The following is an 18,453-nucleotide window of genomic DNA, read 5'->3' as shown; positions in this document are numbered from 1 at the left end:
AAGGCAGGGAAATAGTCTCTCTTATTGCCATGTCTAATATTCACTGTCAGGAGAAAAAAAAGCTATACGGTTCTTTGGATGAGCCATGTGCCTCATGTAACACACTTTAAAAATTCATAAATTCATAAAGTATAATATTAAATGAGATGTTATGGTATCAAAAAGGTTTACGATTAGGGAATATCAATCTATACTGAAAAATGCTTCCCAATAAAAATTAGGATACGTTACATTAATATTTACTTCTATTCATTATACAGAAGATTTTCCACTACTTATAAATAGTGATTTACATTTACTTTTAGTATTCACCATGCTAGGCACTAGAAGCCTAATCCCTTTGAACTCTTCATAAAGGCTTTTACCTCCCCCTACACTATCCACACCTATATTGCATTACGCTCAGGACTACTGGAAGTCTCTGTTAAAGCAGACATCACATTTCTGCAGTCCTGTTCATGAAATTAGGCCTTGTACACCAGCTTTTTTGAAGAAAGGGTCAGAGTTGACTTTACATCTAATACAGACATAGAATACACCTTCATTAACAAGGCGTCAAACTGCAGTATTTACTAATATCAAAATGCAGTACGTATTGGATGTATTTTCTGTATAAAACAATTTCCTGCTATCAATAGAGGCTACGTGTATGCAGCCTCCTAGAATGTGACTTTGCATTTCATCTTATTGTTTCTTTCAGTTGCCTTTCAAATATGCTTCATCTTCAGAGCTCCTTTAGGTAACAGCCCCACTGCATGAATCCACTTAGCCTGTTCGCATAACCACCACCTCGCTCATTTTCCATCGAGTTTTGCAAGAAATCTCGTAGCAGCACAAAAAGGAGCATACAGTGCCAGGCTCTGCACCTACCACAGTGCTCTTTTGCAAGCATATAGTTTAAATATATATACTATAGACCCAATTCTCTGCCTGTAGACACTGATGCAAAAAAAAGCAACTGTACTGAATTAAAGAGACTGGTAAAAGTGTTAAAGTCAGCCATGCTGGCAAACTGAGGCATATATTTAATTTTTTTCTTATCGGTATTTGTTATACCACATTTACTTCTATCGTGAGACACTGTGAAACAAACCAAAAAGTTCTAAAAACTTATTATTTTTTTCTTTCTTTTTTTCATCGTTCACTTACTGGAATGCCGGTGAAGGTAACTGGAGGTGACTGCCAAGAGATGCTAAAGCTACTGCCATTGGGAGTGAATTTTGCTGACCCTGGAATGTTCACCGGAGGAGTGGCCTGTGTGAAAAGAAAATATTCATCCAGTAAGAAGAACCATTCCTCTTCCAAAGCATCTCAAGGGATCTTTGACTCCTCGAAACTGTGAATCTACAAGAGACTTTCCAAGGTAGGAAAAAAAAATTGCATGGTGACAAGCATTTTAGCCTTATGAGAGAGATAATCATGGATAAGCCAGTAAGGAAGGGACATATTTACGTATCACTGTTCTTAAAACCTTGTTTAGAGAAAGACGATGGCTCTCACAAGAATCCACACAAAACCCTTAAAATCTAGATCCGATAAAAAACCACACAAAATCAAACATCATATACAAGTACCTTCTAAAATAATGCAGCTAGCAGCAAAAAATACAAACGATCACCTGTTCCACAGTGATAAACAAGGCAGTATTTCAACTGATGACAACTGGTTTAAACAACTGAAGACCAGATAGCAAGGCTTCTTCGACAACAGAGCTAATGATCACCAGTAAGGGCTGGCCACTTCTCGTTTATCCGATAAATGTTGTTAAGAATCATCCCAATTAAAACAGTCTTTCCTATTAAAAACAAGGAGCTGAAAATCATCCTTGGGATTCAAAAACCAGCTCTTCAGCAAATACCTGAAGGACCCTGGGGCCCCCTGAAGTCTTACGGTCTTCCCATATGGGCTGAAGTACCCAGTGCTGCCCTGGGGTGCAATACCCGATAACCTGAGCTCAGACCATTAAGCGTCTTTCATCTTGTGCCTTCCCTCTGCTTTTCTCACTGGGCTATGAGCCCTCAGGAACTCTTCCCTGCCCCTTTTTGAATCCCATTTAACTTACAGAGTCAGGAAATTCAAACCTTTGCAATACCCCTGCCCAGAAGGAGCACAAGCAGCCACCATGACTCTTGAATTTCAAGCTTTCACCACAAAAAAAGGTCCTTGGTTTAAACTTATAAAGAACTTGCTATTAAAAATGAGTGTTTACTTCTCCCTTTCAGTTGCCTGGGCCTGACAATAACACAACACACTTATTTAAGTAGTGTTAGTGTTTGAGGCTGCTGAAGTTGTCTCACCGCTTCAGGGAAGAGAGTGCTTCCCTGAGGTGCCAGGCAGAGAGGAGTGATGACAAACTACAACCTGACAGTCCCCATTAAAGACTGTCTTTTCAGAGTAAACAAGTGCCAAAGCAATGCCCTGGAGTCTCTCCAAGAAAAAGAAACCAAGACCACCGGATGCCTCCATCTACGGCAGCGATGCTCTGCAAGCTGCTGAGCCCGCTGACAGCTCCACGAGAATCCACGCAGACATGCAGAGTGAACTTCCACTGAGCTCCATAAAATATAAAAACCTCGCTGAAAGGCATCAAGAAAAATTTGGCAACTCCAGATAGTACCAGTAGGGCTTCATCACAACCCTGTTCAAACGGCAAGGAGTAAATGACCGCAGCACTCCTGCCAGGACGAACTGGAGGCAGCTGGGTGGGCAGCGAGGTGGCACTGTCCCTGCTCGGCATCCCACTGGGGTATCGGCCCAAAGCCCAGGTCAGCACGACGACTTCCTCGGGTATTCAAATAAGACCCGCAAGGGGAACCCTAGGTGCTGAAAGAGAGCTCGCCTGTAGTTCCTCTGTAGCTAAATTTAACAGGTACAGGCACTAGCTTAATAATGAAACGTGAAGTACGAGAAGTTTAAAATTGCTGTAACTGCAGTTGCCTAAACCACCATGGTGCTCAATGCTTTTTGCTCATGCCTAAATACCTACCTCAGACACGATCAGATTTAGACAGTCAGTCGCCTTGTTCATTTGTTTCCCAGATGTGCATCTTTGCTCATCAAGCACAGTCACCTTTTTCAGGCTACCGTTTTAGACAATCTCGTCCGTAAGGTAAGCAACCATAATATTACAATGAACTCCAGAGTTTCTATACCCCAATCTCACTTTGCTTAGAGACCTCCATCTAATTTCCAAGCAAAATACATTAATGGATAATTTATAATTATTTGTGCCAACATTGCCCTTATATCTGCCCTTATATCTCACTTTCTTCCCAGGGAGCAATCCCATCCTCTCCTCGCCCCTGCTTTGTTTCAGCTGTCAGTCCCTGGGCTGCAGAGACCCTCCGTGTCCCCCCTGCCTTCCCTCTTCACTCTGATCACCATCTTTTCACCTCTTCTAATTGGAACCCATCACCCTTGAACTTGGTTGACCAGAACTCTACTCACAATCTCAGCTGAAGTTATCCAGGGGTTTTGTACAATGGCATTAAAAATCCCCATCTCTCCTGGATATTTTGTACCCAAAAAAGACAACAACTTTTTTTTTTCCCTTCACAGCTCTATGGTTGTTGGCTCATTGTCATTTTGTACTTGATTAATGAACATAGGTTTCCTCTTTACTTAATTTTCTAACTACCTCAGTTTATAGCAGAAATATCTCATTAGTTTCTAAAGTGCAGGACTTTGCATGCTCTGCCATTAAACTGCATCCAAAACCTACTACTCTTAAGATCACCCAGTCACGTATGCATGATATATAAAGCCTTGTACTGCTGACGTCTCCTGAGTTCGTTATCAGCAAAGTTTCTTATAGTATTTGTGTAGTACCAAAATGATTTAATGCAATGAGATCAGGCCCAAACCCAGCTTTTCATTCAACTCCACTAATAACATTCCGTAGCCCTTTCAAAATAGCTCACTGCTCTTCTCCCTGCCTCCCCAGGTCGCTCTCCTACACTAAATTTAATCTCTAGCCTAACAAATACTGCCTATAGGTTTTAAGATCGAATGCTCTCCTCAAATCCAGCGGCATTTGTTCTCCTGCACTGCTTCTTTGTTGTTTACAAAGCTACCTTGTCCAAGGAAGATGTTAGACTGTTCTAGCACAATCTTTCTTTGGGGTTCCTCTGTTGCAGTTCACCTCATTTGTTGGACTTTCCACAATTTCTTCAATTACTCTTCTAAATCTTTCCTCACCCATAGGAGTGGGTCAGAGGAGAGAGTCAGGACTTGCCCGCTCATTTCCCCTTTACACCTTTCTTACTAGAGGTATTATATTTGCCATTTTCCGGTCATATGGGAAATGGCAATTAACAGATCTGTTTAGGATTCTTGAGACCCAGCTTAGGGTTCCTTTTTTTTTTTTTTCCCCTTTTTTAATAGGAATCCTGGGATGAACATTACTCAGCCTCCCTTATCCAAGTTCCTTGAGCTGTGAATTTTGGCTTTTTGCACCCAGTGAAGTAATTTCCACCTTCCTGCTCTCATTCGTATGAGAGATCGTCTTCATCACTATATTCCCACTTGATACTTTGTTTCAGTTTTGATACAGATAATATCAGAAGTAAACAAAAAGTTTTGAAATTCTGTACGTGACTCAGTCCAGCAAGTAAACTGCAAGAAATACGGTGGTACTAAAGATGCTGTTGCCACCTTCTCTCCTATTCTGTTTTACACAACAGATCAGTCACAAGAACGCTTAAATGCTACAAGTGTGAAAAAAAAAAAAAAAAAAAAGAAGCTAGTATCAATTCCCCCTCTTGCTGGTGAGAACTGAATCTCCACCCTGTCTCCTGGAGAGGGCTCTTCTGGCTGGGCTAGAGGGACCCCAGCACAGGATGCCACCGACCTTTAGGACAAGAGGAAATGGAGGAAATGGTCTCAAGTTGCACCAGAGGAGGTTCAGGTTGGATATTAGGAAAAATTTATTCACTGTAAGAGTCATTAGGCATTGGAACGGGCTCCCCAGGGAGGTGGGGGACTCATCATCCCTGGAGGTGTTCAAAAAACGTTTAGATGTGGCGCTTCGAGACATGGTTTAGTGGGTTTAGCGGGCGTGGTGGCGTTGAGTAGAAGGTTGGACTCAATGATCTTTGAGGTCTCTTCCAACCCTAACGATTCTATGATTCTATGACCTGCTCTGCAGAAGCTGCCTCCTTTGCAAGGACAACCTGAATGCTTGAGCAGGGATCCCGCCTCCTGCCTCCAACCAGAAAGCCTCGGACAGCATGGACTGCGTCAGCCCTCATCGACGAAATGAAGTATTGAAACCAGAGCAACTTGAAAACGAGAGACGGCTCAGACACTTGTAGTCTCGTGTTGTCGAAGACATCAACTCAAATCCAATTCAAGCAGCTTAAACATCTGAACTAGGATTTCCTTAGGCAAGTGCTTTATAAAGGCTGCTTATAAAAAAGGATCGAGTGAGCCTCCAAAACGCAGGGAAGACTGTCGCGACTGCAAATCCCAAATGAAGTGAGACTCTTCTCAGCAGCCTAGACCTGCTGCCTCACTCTCTGAGAGGCAGGGTTTAAGCTAGACTGAGGAGAAAGTCTTTCTCCTAGAGTGCTTCATCAGTCCCCAGACTGGCGTGCTACCCAATGCAGCTCCCACCTGAGATGCCAAGCTTCCACCCGTGCTTTCCACTACGCACAAGAGTCTGAAACCAGCCTGTGGATTCTGTGTGGTTCTCTCTGCCCTTTCACAGCGGGTCCGCTCCAGACACACAACAAAAAAGGTTTCACCTGCACAATGCTGTATATGAAAGTTACTGCATCTGGTAAGTTTAACAGAGTTCAATTCTCCGGTGCATGCACAGGTCATGGACCACACTACTTCAAAGCCTCCATTCTTCTTTTCTCATATGGTACCCAGACCAAAACATGTCAAATTTTAGTGCACTTTTAAAATTAATGCTTTCTGTCCAAACTTAGTTGGAAGTTTTCATAACAGCAGTTTTTGGATCTGATTGGATTTTTGCCATTTGCAAAGCGTTACCTCTAAGAGTAGGAGGATACCATATATGCCTTTTCATTCTTCCTGCTCTACTTCACATATGCAAACTGACATCTCACACTGCACAAATAAAGAAAATTAATTGTTTCTGGCATCCCTTGGGTACTTGCCCACAGACACACCCAGTACAGGCAGAGCTGAAACGAAGACTCTGGGAGAGATCTGGCTGACTGAAAGAGAATTTTCACAAGGAGGGAGACCACATCTGAGCACGTCGCTTTGGGCCCCCCTTATGGTCAGTGGAGAATTAACTGAGGTAGGCAGCGGGATACACAGAGCAACTCTTCTCAACCTGAAGTATGCACCTATGGGTGGCTGGATAAATAGCACCCCAAAATCCACCAGCTATGGTGGGACCACAAACAAACAAACAAACAAACAGCTAGTTCAGAAGCAGACATCTGAATGTAAATGAGATGAATCCCTTGGGCTGCCCTGAAAACTTTTCAACCCATTAAAACTAGACTTGGCTTTTTAAAACCCAAACATTGCGATCTGACATTTCTTCACACATTAATGACGTTAGGGTAATCAACAGAGTTCATTCTCACTAGCGTTACCTGGTAAGCATGGTCCGTGTGTACGAGGTAGAGGTTGGTAGGAGCTGAGCGGCTCAGAGGTGTCATCAATTTAGTCTCGGTTTTGGCACAGGAACTGTCAGGACGGATTGCGTCTTGGGTGGGAAAGGAAGGAGGAGATGCTAAAGATGGAGAGACCGGAGAAAGACTGCTTAAGCCATCAGCTACTGAGTCCGTGTTGAGCCTGATTTCTGTGTAGTAAAAATCCTCCTCTCCATCACTGTAGTCAGACTCTCCTACACGTCTGTATCAAGACAAAGAATGAAGCACTGATTAAATGAAAGCAAGAACCCCAAGGTAAACTTTAAGTTCTAGATGCCTGAGCAAATATATTCATACTGCCAATAAAGTAATATTCCCTGTTTCAACCCTACCGACTTTATCAGCATTCTGGCTGCAGGGAAGGGGGAGAGGAAAAGAAAATCATCTAGTCTGAAGGGAAAAGAGGTATGAATTAGATTTTTTTCTCTCTGTGTTATTTTTGTGTAATTCTTTGACCTTGGAGTAGATGTTTAACTTCTACGCTTCAGCTTAAATATCAGCTTCTCATTCCTAACTATTGGAAGTTAACAAGAACCTCAACGCACTTTGACTTCAGAAATGACAGAGCAGCCACAGACGGACGGGTAAAGATAACAAACATGGGCAAGGTATACTTCACTATATGCTACAGCAAACAATATGTAATCTTATCATAGGTTACGTAATTAAACCAAATATATTTGTGGCCACGATTCACCGTAACTTTCCTTGGCATAACAGAAGAAGTTGCTAGAAAACCGTCTCACCATGCAACTCACTGAGACAGAGGTAGAGAAAGGACATACCCGGGCTGGCTTGCCCGGGCAGGACTTTCTGATCCTACTCTCCAGAAGCAGACTTACTGAAGGAGGAGATGCAGAAGGTTTAACTGCCCCTGCATCCCTGGCACTATCTACAGCATATTTGAGTGCAAGCGCTAGGAGCGAAGCAGCCCAGTCAAAGGAGTAGTTCCCGGTAGGCTACATGTTATCTTGAAGTCCAAAACAAACCACTATTTTAACACACTCGTAATCCTTATGCGGTACAGAGGTAACTCACAGCTCATACCTGCGTATTTTCTCCTGAACCTTCCCCGTGGGAAATCTGACAGCCCTACGCATCCTCTTGCCTGCATGTTCACATCCGAGCTGAACGCTGGGCCTCTCCTTTCCCAGGCGTGCACCCCAAAACCAGCCTCTAGCCAGTTCTTCAGCCTGCTTGCCCGTATACCTCTACCTGCGGTCCTCCCACCACCTTACTCAGTAGAAGTCCTGGAGAGAGCATGGGGTCAGCAGGTTTGCAAGGCTCTACCAGAAGCACCACCCATCAGACTGCAGCCAGTCTCTCACCAAAACTCCTCTCTCCGACAAAGTTACAAACTCCAAATTCCAGGGAAGTTCTGCTGTTTACTTCCCCCTCTCCCGTGCCACAAAAAGGATGACCCCGTAATACAGAAGGCAAATCACCATTTCTAACTGCATTTTGAAAGAGATTTTTTTCTGTTTCTGATAGCTTCACTCTTCAGAGCATAAGCCCAACAGCAATTACTATGACCGCTGCAAGACTCCCCAGACCTCCACACCAGACTACTTCCTCATGGTCACTTAATTTTTAAGCACTGGGTAACAGATTCACACAACAGAGAGTATTTCCACATACCTAACAGGTAACTACACCTGAGACAGTTACGTCACTCAGCAAATCGCACAGATCTCAGTTGCAAACTAAAGCTCTGAAACAAGCTTGTGTCATACAAGATTCATTTGCTTTTGCTTCTAGTTCAAGAACATACACATGGAAATTGCAGCTCAGTTTCTGTTTCTTAGGTTTTTAGGTGGGGTTTTTATTTTTTGGCATTAATTTGACTCAGAACTAGCACAAACACCTGTTCTGATGTGAAACAAGGCTGGAAAGTATTCACGTAAGACATTGAAACCTGCTGTCTTTCGCACAGCGTCAGCCTGGACGTGACGCGTGGACAGCGTGTACGAAGTAAATGCCCCTGAGTTGTGCGGCCGTTAGGTAAGTGCCGTGTGACCTAGAGCCGTATTTGAACTTCTAGCAAATTTCACCGAAGTTCAGGAAAGAACTCTTAGAGTCAGTTCTCGTTCACCTTGACGCACTACTCCGCAATCTCCTCAGAAACCTCGGGATTTGAGACAGAAAAACTGAGGACAATCCAGTTCACCTCTCCAGCCAAGTGCAACTGCTCCCCTTCTATACCAAGCCCTTTAGATTTCCAACGAGACCGCTCTTACCCAAGGTGAATGGTCCGTATGTGTTTCTGAATCCCTGCAGCTGTGCTTAGTACCTTCCCACAGTTTTTCCACAGGCATTTGAACATCACCTTCATGGAATTCTGAAAATTATGAGGAAAGCAACATTAGTTGTATGGACGACAGAAAGAAAACCAAAGCACCCCAAACAGATGCACAGTTACAAAATACTGTGAAGGTTCAGAGCCTCCAACTCCGAATTTGTAACGATGTAATAGTCTCTGTCAACGGTGTCATCCTACTGAACTCAACAGAATCCCAGTGAAAAGCCGCGGGAGCAGCTTGTGACAAAACTTTACCCCTCTCCGCTCTTTGGCGTGGCTTTTCCATTGGCAAGTTCCAGCTTCTGTCGCCCCACTAAAGGAGGCAGACTATATAAAAACTTCCTATGCTTCTCTGGAGCCTTTCAAAGCACCACTGATGGGGACTTCTCACCTTAGGCAAGGCATTTTCTTAAATTAAGATCTTCCTAGAGCAAGCTCTGATGAGTATTTCCGCTCATGAATTTAGCAACACATAAAAACCACTGTGCCAGAAAACCTTAGCTTTTGCTGTGACCATATTCACCCAAGAGCTGGAAAAACCTGCTTTTATTTCAATTCAGGAGCTGCTGTGACCCTTACTTGGATAAGAGAATGAGAAGCCACCTGGCTGTGTTCAACATTTTTAAAAGAGTATGTATATGATCCCATTTTACTATTCTTGTTATATTCTTTAATGTAACTTCATTGCCCTAAACTGAGTTATTGCTGATTTAGAGCACAGCCAACAAGGCTATAACCAGCCCAGCCTTCAGAATTTTGAAGACTCTGGAGAAAGCCACTCTCAATTTAAAGCACAGTATGTGGTAACAAACACCACAGATGTTGCAGAACCGTATAGATCTTTTTAAAAGCTAATTTTACCCCCAAATGAAACCTACCTTATAAACTCTAAATTAAAAAAAATAATTCTAAATAATTTGTACATCTCGAAAATCATTTTCTCTGTCCCGCCCTTACATTCTGTCTTGTCATTACAGGACACATTATTAAAGAAAACATGAGGAAGAGTTTCAAAATACTGTATTATAATGCTATAGTTTTAGTTACATGTAAGATTAAATTAATATATTCACATAAAGCTCACCTAAAAAATAAAAAAAGGGAATAAGCACATGCTTTAGAGTTAAGTACACGCTTTACTGTGTCTTGAACAAAAGTTGACTCAGTGCTTTCTTCAATTTAGACCCTTTGGAACTGCATGCCCGTAGATGGTAAGTTTCAGCATTTGCTAGAAAGATGATGATTAGAATATCATTTAAAAAAATCTCAGCTGATGAGCTTTTTAAAACACAAGTTAGTACTGTATTCTAGTAGCATGCAGTAGCATGTTGTCGTAGTTACTTGGCAGTCTAACATCTCCTGTTTGAAAGTATGGATGCTACGGGCTTTAAAATCATACGGTTTGTATGAAAACCTTCTACTTTGGAATAAATTCCACATAAATGCCCTCTATAATTTTTTGATCTGATAATACAACTACCATTCAAATAGGTATAGAACTCTTCTGTCCTAAAATTAAATATAATCTATCTAGCAACTCTGATAGATACATTTCTTACTTTTATAATATAATACTAAATACTGTCACCAGCTCAAAACCCCACAACCAACCATGGTGACAAGATGAAGACCATGCTTATCATTTACATCTCAGAAACTCCGATATGACATCATGAACACCATACGCATCTCTATGGATGAACACAGAAGGGTTTAACATCAATCTCCAGTTGGTAAAACCAACCTCCTAGCTCCACTGTGGTTTTGGCTTTATTGTCAGTGACAGGAGTCTGCAAAAACCCACGCATTTTAACGTAATCAAATGAAATCTCACTCAGCAAAAATGCAGAACATAAACCACTCCTCCATTCTGACTAGTCCAAAAATTGCCTAATCAGGCTTAATGTTTTATTTAAGAAAATAATGGAACATAAATGGGTTGGTGAGGAACAACTACATTAGTGGAAACTTTCCAGAAAACAATTTTCTTAACGGGAAGCTGCTGGTAACTCAACATTTTCCAAATGTGAAATGGAAAAAACTTCATTGAGTAAAAGTAAGGTTACCGATCACTCTATTTCCAGGTTTATTCCTTCTGATTTTTGTGGCCCTGAAGAAGAAATAACCTGAACATTTTTATTTCAGCTTCTAAAGGTGCAAAGCTGTACTCAGATAAAGCACCATGCTGGAGTCGGAATAAAAATAACCTGTAGGAAATGCAGTTCACTTATGAAACAAAGCTTGGCAGGTAACGTTATTATTTATGTAAATTAAACATTTGCCATACAGAGCAAAACCTCTGCAAACCAGAACAGAGAGTGTAATACATAGAAATAAATAATAAATAATAAATATTTGAAAATAACTTGGAAAACTATAAAGATGGCAGCTGCAAACCCACCTGTCTCATCTCAGCTGAGCAGTAAGAGTGATGCTAATAAGCTGAACTTCAACTGAGAAGTAAAAGGCAAACCAGCACACTTCTGCATTCTGACTCCCTGTCCCACACCCCCCAAAACCGTCATCTCTTTAGTTTAAGCTAGCTCTAACTTCTAATTTATTATAACAAAGGTGGCCCCTGAAATTTTTTTTTTTTCCTTTTTAGCAAGAAGGACAAACATTTTATACCCCTCTCCAACAACCAAGGGCAGAACAGCGTGGGTCAGCACACAACCACCTTCTGGAGCAAAAGGATTGATCCGAACAGGTTTAAACAATCGGTAAAACTTCTTCCTGCTGGTAATGAAGCAATTAACTGTCTCAGACTGAGCCAGAAACAAAGTCACTAAGGAGAATAAATTCTCTGTTTCTTCTCCTTACAAAAAGCCCTCTTTCAGCTTGCTATGCAAAATCTGTCCCATTGCATTGGGAAGGAAGGAAACTTGGACTAGTGCCACCTCTTTGTTTTCTTTTTCTTCGAGAGGAGCTTCCTTGCTACTGTAACGGTGCTTTTTTGGGGTTAGTTTTGGACTCTTTTTTTAATGCTGTGTTTTATTTAGTCTGCTTTTGCACTCCTACCAAGGATAAATTTGGCCACTGCTAACACTGTATCAAAAGCCACCAGGTTTGCTCTCTCTCTCCTTTCTTCACTCCGTATGTTTGCGCAGAGAAAGCTTCACAGTATTAAGGTATCTGACATGCTGTCAGACAAAAAGCACTTTCAGGGAACAAGAAGTATTAAGGCCATATCCAGTTTTTGTGATGACATGTAAAGGCTGCCTGTTGCATCCTGCATACAAAGAATTTGCCAAAGTAGGACAGAAATCCCTGGAATGGCTAGAGGCAACACCTTCTGGAAATCACTCTAGTGTTTTCTGAGCAGGAGGCTCTGTAGAACCTCACCATCTGCCAGCAAATATGTGGTGCTGACTGCAGCATGTGTGTGCAGTAGGTGAGTAGGTTGGACGAGACAGAGCGATCAGGCTAAGTACCTACGTCAACTGGATGCCAAGGAGGGATACACACACAGAGCTGTCGGGGTGACCTGTTCCTTTCTCACAGTAAAGCAAGTCTACCGACATCCTATCTGCCCATGGGTATGGAATTTAACATGAGGCTAACCTTTCTCTTCCTAGGAATGGGTTCATCAAAGAGAAGGTTGCTTGTTTCAGCTTCATCAATACCATCATCTGGCTGGGAAGGTGTCCGAAAAGCTTTGAAGCTATCAGCTGACAGAGGTGGAGATGGGGTGGATGGGTTGGACTGGTCACTGGGAGCGTTCCAGCTCCAGTATCCACTGCTGCTGGTACTAGAAGGCACAAATCCTCCTTCTTTCCAAGATCCATTTAGGGATTCTGTCAAGAACAACAACAGCCATCACTACAACAGTATCATGTGCTAGGGCTAAGGAATTCTTTTATCTAAGGCTTAGATGCCATGTTGGTAATTAACTGTATGGTCAATAAAGGAAAGCAGAAGCACTGGATGTAGAGAGGACAACTACATTGACCCCACTGCACACAAATTATATCTTCCACATTTGATTTTTTTTTTTTTTTACAGTATTTTTCTAAAAAGACATGCTGGGCTTGGAAGAATAACTTGTTCTGGAGGATAAACCACAATAAGCAGTCAGCTATTGCATGCACGATTAAGGGAAAAACACCCTGAACTTTCAACAGGAACACACAACTGTGGTGGGGTATCAGAGCAAGCTCCAAGCCACCGTACCGCCAACAGGAGATCCCCTGGGAAGGGGACATAGCCCCTCAGCCCCAAGACACTAAGTAGATCTGCAAAAACATGATCGTCATCCCAGTACTAAAACACCAAAGAAAACCATAATTACACATAATTAACTGTCTTCTCATAATCTCCCAGTGCGCACGCCTCTGCCTAATCTGGATCTCTAAATGAGGGGGTACGTATCCTTGGAGGGATATCTCTTTTTCTTCACACAGGTGTATCGTCAGGCATCTGGTTTCGGAGGTGGGACGCAGAGACACTGGATCACCTCCACACCTACTCGCTGGAGGAACCTCCTCCTCACTGCAGCAGTTCCCTTGACAGTAGGTGGTAAGCAGGTGCTCAAACTAACAGGTTACTCTACAACACGGTGGGTGGGAGTAACAGCACTGCTTTCGCAGTCTGGGACACGGCTTGAGCCACGCTTCACGTGCTGAGGTCCTCAGGCATGTCACCTCCCCAATCCCTAAAGGGCTTTTGGTCAGAGAGGGGTACGCAGGTCATCAGCTTAGCAAAGGTTTGGCCTCAGCGTGTCCAGTGGTGCAACCACAGGCGGCTCTGCCCAAAGCTTCAGGTTCCCACAGGGCTCAGGCCCGTGTGCAGGGAGGGTTTAAGTGCAGTTTCTCCCTAATTCAGGCATTGGAAGCTTTTTCCCAATGACGCTCTCGGTGCCTGAGTATTGTGCAATACCCGACTTTGGAGTTGGCAAGCAAATAACATCTTATCTGTTTGTGAAACGTTATTTAAGTGTGAGACAGGAGTCTTTTCAAGCCAGCGCCTGCCTTTAAGAGTTCTACAGAAGTCACTCCTTCATTCCTTCTCCATTTCTTACAGATAAATTTAACCAATGACATCAGTAAGAAAATAATGTCTATCACCTGCTACCAAAAGCTTAACCCAAAACGAATGAAATTTTTTTTTTCCCCCCTCCTAATTCAGTTGGTTTTGGAGGAAACTCTTAATCATTAACATCAGCTGCTCACAAAACAGAATGCGGTGCACCATCACGTAAGCACAAAAATACCCCCTGGCACAGGCAGCAGCCAAGTCCCCGCACCTACTGGTCAGGGCCACAGAGCATAAACGGGATGAACCCTCCCTTCCCCTGCCCGGATTCCTCTTTGGAAAAGGACATCCACATTTCTGGTAGCTAATAAGTTAATGTATGAAAATGTCGTGTTTCAGTTCGTGATTACAACCTTCATGTGACTGTAATGGAGGTGTTTTTTTGTTTCTTTTAAGCATTTGTACTTGGGTCTTGTGCCAAAGCCAAGAAGTACATCTGGTGTCAACTTGTGACCTTAGCATAGCTTAAAATTTCCATTTCTTCAGAAAAACAAAGGAAACGGCACTCTTTCACCTACTACTTTGACACATTTATGGTGGCACTTTGTATTCTCAGGGTTTACAGCTTCTCCTCACCTTGCTGAGAAAGAGATGTAAATCAAGAACATTTTTTAAGTAGTATGGAAAAGACTGAATAAGGTTGACAACAGAAAAAAAAAAAACAAACACTGGTTCTCATTAATACTACCAAATCTGTCAATGTAAAAAAGTTTAAAATAGAAATAAATGCAACTTACTCTTATTTTGGGGCTCTTTTCACATTGCTGGAGTCGCGTGAAAGAGAACCAGACCAAATATTACTCAGCTGCAGGGAAACAAGGGCCAAACTCTGATCCAGTTTACATGGTGGACCATACCAGCACAGATCAGACTTCAATATTAACGCTAATAGTACATTTTTTACGTATAGGCAGAAGTCCATTTGTTTAAACAAACGTTCCTTTAAATAAACTGCTAGTTACTGTTTTTTTCAAAATTCACATTGCTGGAGTCGCGTGAAAGAGAACCAGACCAAATATTACTCAGCTGCAGGGAAACAAGGGCCAAACTCTGATCCAGTTTACATGGGGGACCATCCCCAGTAATTCCAGCACAGATCACGCTTCAATATTAACGCTAATAGTACTTTTTTTTACATATAGGCAAAAGTCCATTTGTTTAAACAAACGTGCCTTTAAATAAACTGCTAGTTACTGTTGTTTTCAAAAAGGTTGTAGAAAGAATTATCATTAGTACATTTGTAGCTCGTATTATTAAGATCAGAGCCTAGCCTTGCAACACCAAATGAGCTTTAAATTATCAAACCTTTACACTTTTATTTAAGTCTTTAGTAAGTCTTCCCTCAGGCAAAACTAAGATATTCAGGGAGAAGGTGCCCATCAACAGATTCAAAATCTCATCTGTGACTACTGAAAACCCGTGAATTACTTTTTCAGGTTAGTCTTCCCAGATTTCGGAAAACAAGCAGACAAGCTATGTGAAAAAATATCAAAGAGCACTCAGACTGCGTGAAGAAATATCAAAGGCAGTTAACTGCTACCATTTACCTCCCCGCAATTCGGAAGGGCTGCTTTGGAAGATCTTTCTAACTGACAGCTGCTAGCTAACGTGCACTGCCGCTCCTGACAAGTGTCATCTGCTCACGCTGTCAGATGCTGCCTTGCCCCACAGCAGGGCATCGCCCCGTGACCGGGGACGCAATGTGGGGCATCTGCGTGCCTCGGCCGCTCCAAATCCCTGCCTGGCACATCAGCACAAATCCATCTTCACCTGTGGTTTCGGCTGTGAGCAGAGTAGCTGGAGAGCAGGTAGGTTTTTACCCTTCCGTTGGCCTTCCCTGGGGGCTGGCAACCTCCAGCCCTGAGGCAGGACAGTCACTGGGGATGTCACTGCCGGAGGTTTCCCAGGGCTCCTCAAAGCACTGGGACTCCATAAATACTTCTGGTTTTCAGCACTGGAAAGCACACAAACAGGAGCCACAGGTGTTCATGGCTAGAATTCCAGCTAAATGGATCAAAGCTATGTTTTCTGGAAAGAAACGGAAAAACCACACTATTTGTTCAAAAATCTTTAAAACTGGGACATTTGGTACGAATTCCTTTTAAGAGCATCATTCAGTGGATCGCCCCTGCTTCCATGAAGAAGCGCAAAGATTATTTCCCTATTAATTTGCATCTGTAAGTATTTCTCAAAGTCCTCCAATTATTTACAGTAGGAGGGCATCTAGTGTCTATTTAACAGCTACAAGTAAGAAATGGCAGTCATACAAACAATGCCGAGACGTCCTAACAAGGGTGTCCTAATTTAAATTATTCCTTAAAATATAACACTTTTTAAGATTTAACTCCAGTCAAGCTTGCACAGATTAATTACATTTCATTAGTAATCTTCTTATTACCACGAACTTTTTAGATTTATTTATGTGTCTTCTGCTATACCATGAATGGAGTAGTCTTTTAAGGGATTCTGGATGTGATGGTAGACCATCAGAGAGTCACAAAGGGCACAGGAATTGAGGGTCTGATCCTCCATCGGCAGAAACAGACCTAGCGCACGGCCTCTCAGCTGAGGGCTGTCATCTGGAAGTGCTTTGTCTCATCGTAGCGTCAAGGAAAATCTGATCCAACGTCCACGAGGTGGGGACAAGAACAACTGCTGTCACGTTTACTGCATATGTGCAAATGCGAATAAGCCGTTTGGAAAATTAACGTTTCAGTGAGGTCAGGAGACCTGCCGCAGCGTTCACCTCCCATTTATGAAACAGGGCATCTCTCGTTTCATAAACTGGAGCCACTTACAGAAGAGGTTTCTTCTCCTGCTAACGCTGCACGAAAGACCTTGACTAGGCCAGAGGAAAGTTCAGTGCGATCCCCAGCATGCGCGGGTCACTGCCAGCAGACAGCCACTCACCCTCTGTCCTCCACCACGGCCTCAACTCCTGAAAACAAGTCCCCCCCATACGATACGCGGCCCTGCAGCCCCTGCCCAGGCGCTGCTCCGAAGGCTTACCGTTGGGTCGGACAGGAGGGCTGCGGACCAAAGGGCTGGTGGATAAACTGGTGAGTACCATGGCTGCTGTGACTTTATCCATGTCCAGTTCTTCTGAAGATTTTCTGAAACACAGTGAACAGGAGGCAGGAAACACATCAGCAAATATTTTAACTTTGTTTTAGTGTTTGGGGTTTTTTTTTTAATACCAGCCCAAACCTTAAGCCAGCACAGCAGAGTAATGAAAGCAAGCCACTGAGCAGAGCTCTCAAAGCTTTTGTGTTCTGGCAACCTGAGGTATCAAGTGGCTACTTTAAGCAAACCAGCTCTGTAAATAGGAAAAGCAGTGGAAAAGAGAATACACCTTCGTATAAACTTGTCAGGATTATTGTGACCCTCTGTAAGTTTGATTCTGTTCCTTTTTTTTTTTTAATTAATTTTATCTGTTCATACCCTTAAAGCTAAGTGTATACTTAAGAGTTGTTGTTTTTTTTCTTGGGTGTTGACACAGAGATGCAAAACCAGGTAAGATTACTAGGAACATTAATAACATACGCTACTCTCTGTAGGGTGAGGAAGAACTATGAACTGGAGCTAAGGGATGTGAATTTTTCTTTGTTGCTTCTGCTTAACGCTATTAACCTTCCTGTACTCTCTCCGAAAGATTGATCCTAATTTTTTCCTGGTCAGATTATAAACCAATTATTTAAAATAACTAGCAAATTGGCAGAAAAATCAGTGCAGGGCAGGGGGTGTGGGGAAGAGGAGATTTTTTTGCAGGTGTGATGGGTGCCTGAGCCAGCAGGACGGCACAGTGAGAAGAGAGGGACCCGTCACTGCCTTAGCTCGGTCTTGCCGGGAACCAGCCCTAAGTCAGAGGAGAGGTCATAGGGAAGGGGTGATGAGGGAGAGGAGGGCAGCCAGCTTTCCACGGGAGGGAGGAGAGGATCTGGAGAAGAATGGACGCTGCCAGAAATGAGGCTTCGGTGACCCACTGCTCAAGGAGTCACGTTTTTTTAGACAATGCAGAATTTTCTTAGTCTGTAAAAATGTATATACCATCACATTCCCGCTCCCAAAAGTAACTCTCTTCCTGACAATGTACTATTTCTGAAGAGTGAACATACCAAAATAAAACGACTAAACCCACTACGTTCAGCAAACTTTTGCTTTCCATCCTTGTGGGAACAGTGGAATCAAAGCCAATAGCTTCTTGTAAACGTTCGCTTTCAAACATACAACTGATCATCCAAGACCATCTTCTCCTTTACTAGAGATCAAATTAAAATTTCTTGTTACAAAAGGACAAGTTCCCCCCCTCTCTTCTGCATTGTAGGGTTTCTAGAATTTCCTCTCTGCCTTGCCAGAAGCTCTACTTAACCGATCAGGTTGAGTCTTTATTTGAAGCTCAATGTGAGAAATGTTCAGCTACCTGATGTTTTGCATCAACCGCTGATCAGCAAGTCACCAAGAGGAACAGGACATGCTGGTTGCAGCCTC

At 42.8% G+C, this 18,453-nt stretch overlaps 1 protein-coding gene across 1 annotated transcript in view; it reads right to left on the bottom strand.

Annotated features, from left to right (window-relative positions):
• Positions 1-17,078, bottom strand: part of ZNF704 (zinc finger protein 704) — a gene marked incomplete at its 5' end in the record, with an annotated part of 23,409 nt that extends 6,331 nt beyond the window's left edge. Inside the window, 5 exons of the mRNA XM_009705072.1 lie at positions 1,150-1,254; positions 6,576-6,837; positions 8,873-8,973; positions 12,496-12,728; positions 16,975-17,078. Coding sequence (XP_009703374.1) covers positions 1,150-1,254; positions 6,576-6,837; positions 8,873-8,973; positions 12,496-12,728; positions 16,975-17,078 — 805 coding nt within the window. The remainder of the gene's footprint in view (positions 1-1,149; positions 1,255-6,575; positions 6,838-8,872; positions 8,974-12,495; positions 12,729-16,974) is intronic.
• Positions 17,079-18,453: the final 1,375 nt, after the last annotated feature.

The sequence above is a fragment of the Cariama cristata genome, unplaced genomic scaffold, assembly GCF_000690535.1.
Source record: "Cariama cristata isolate BGI_N322 unplaced genomic scaffold, ASM69053v1 scaffold1428, whole genome shotgun sequence".
Taxonomy (NCBI): Eukaryota; Metazoa; Chordata; class Aves; order Cariamiformes; family Cariamidae; genus Cariama; species Cariama cristata.
This window is presented reverse-complemented; position numbering and strand designations above follow the sequence as displayed.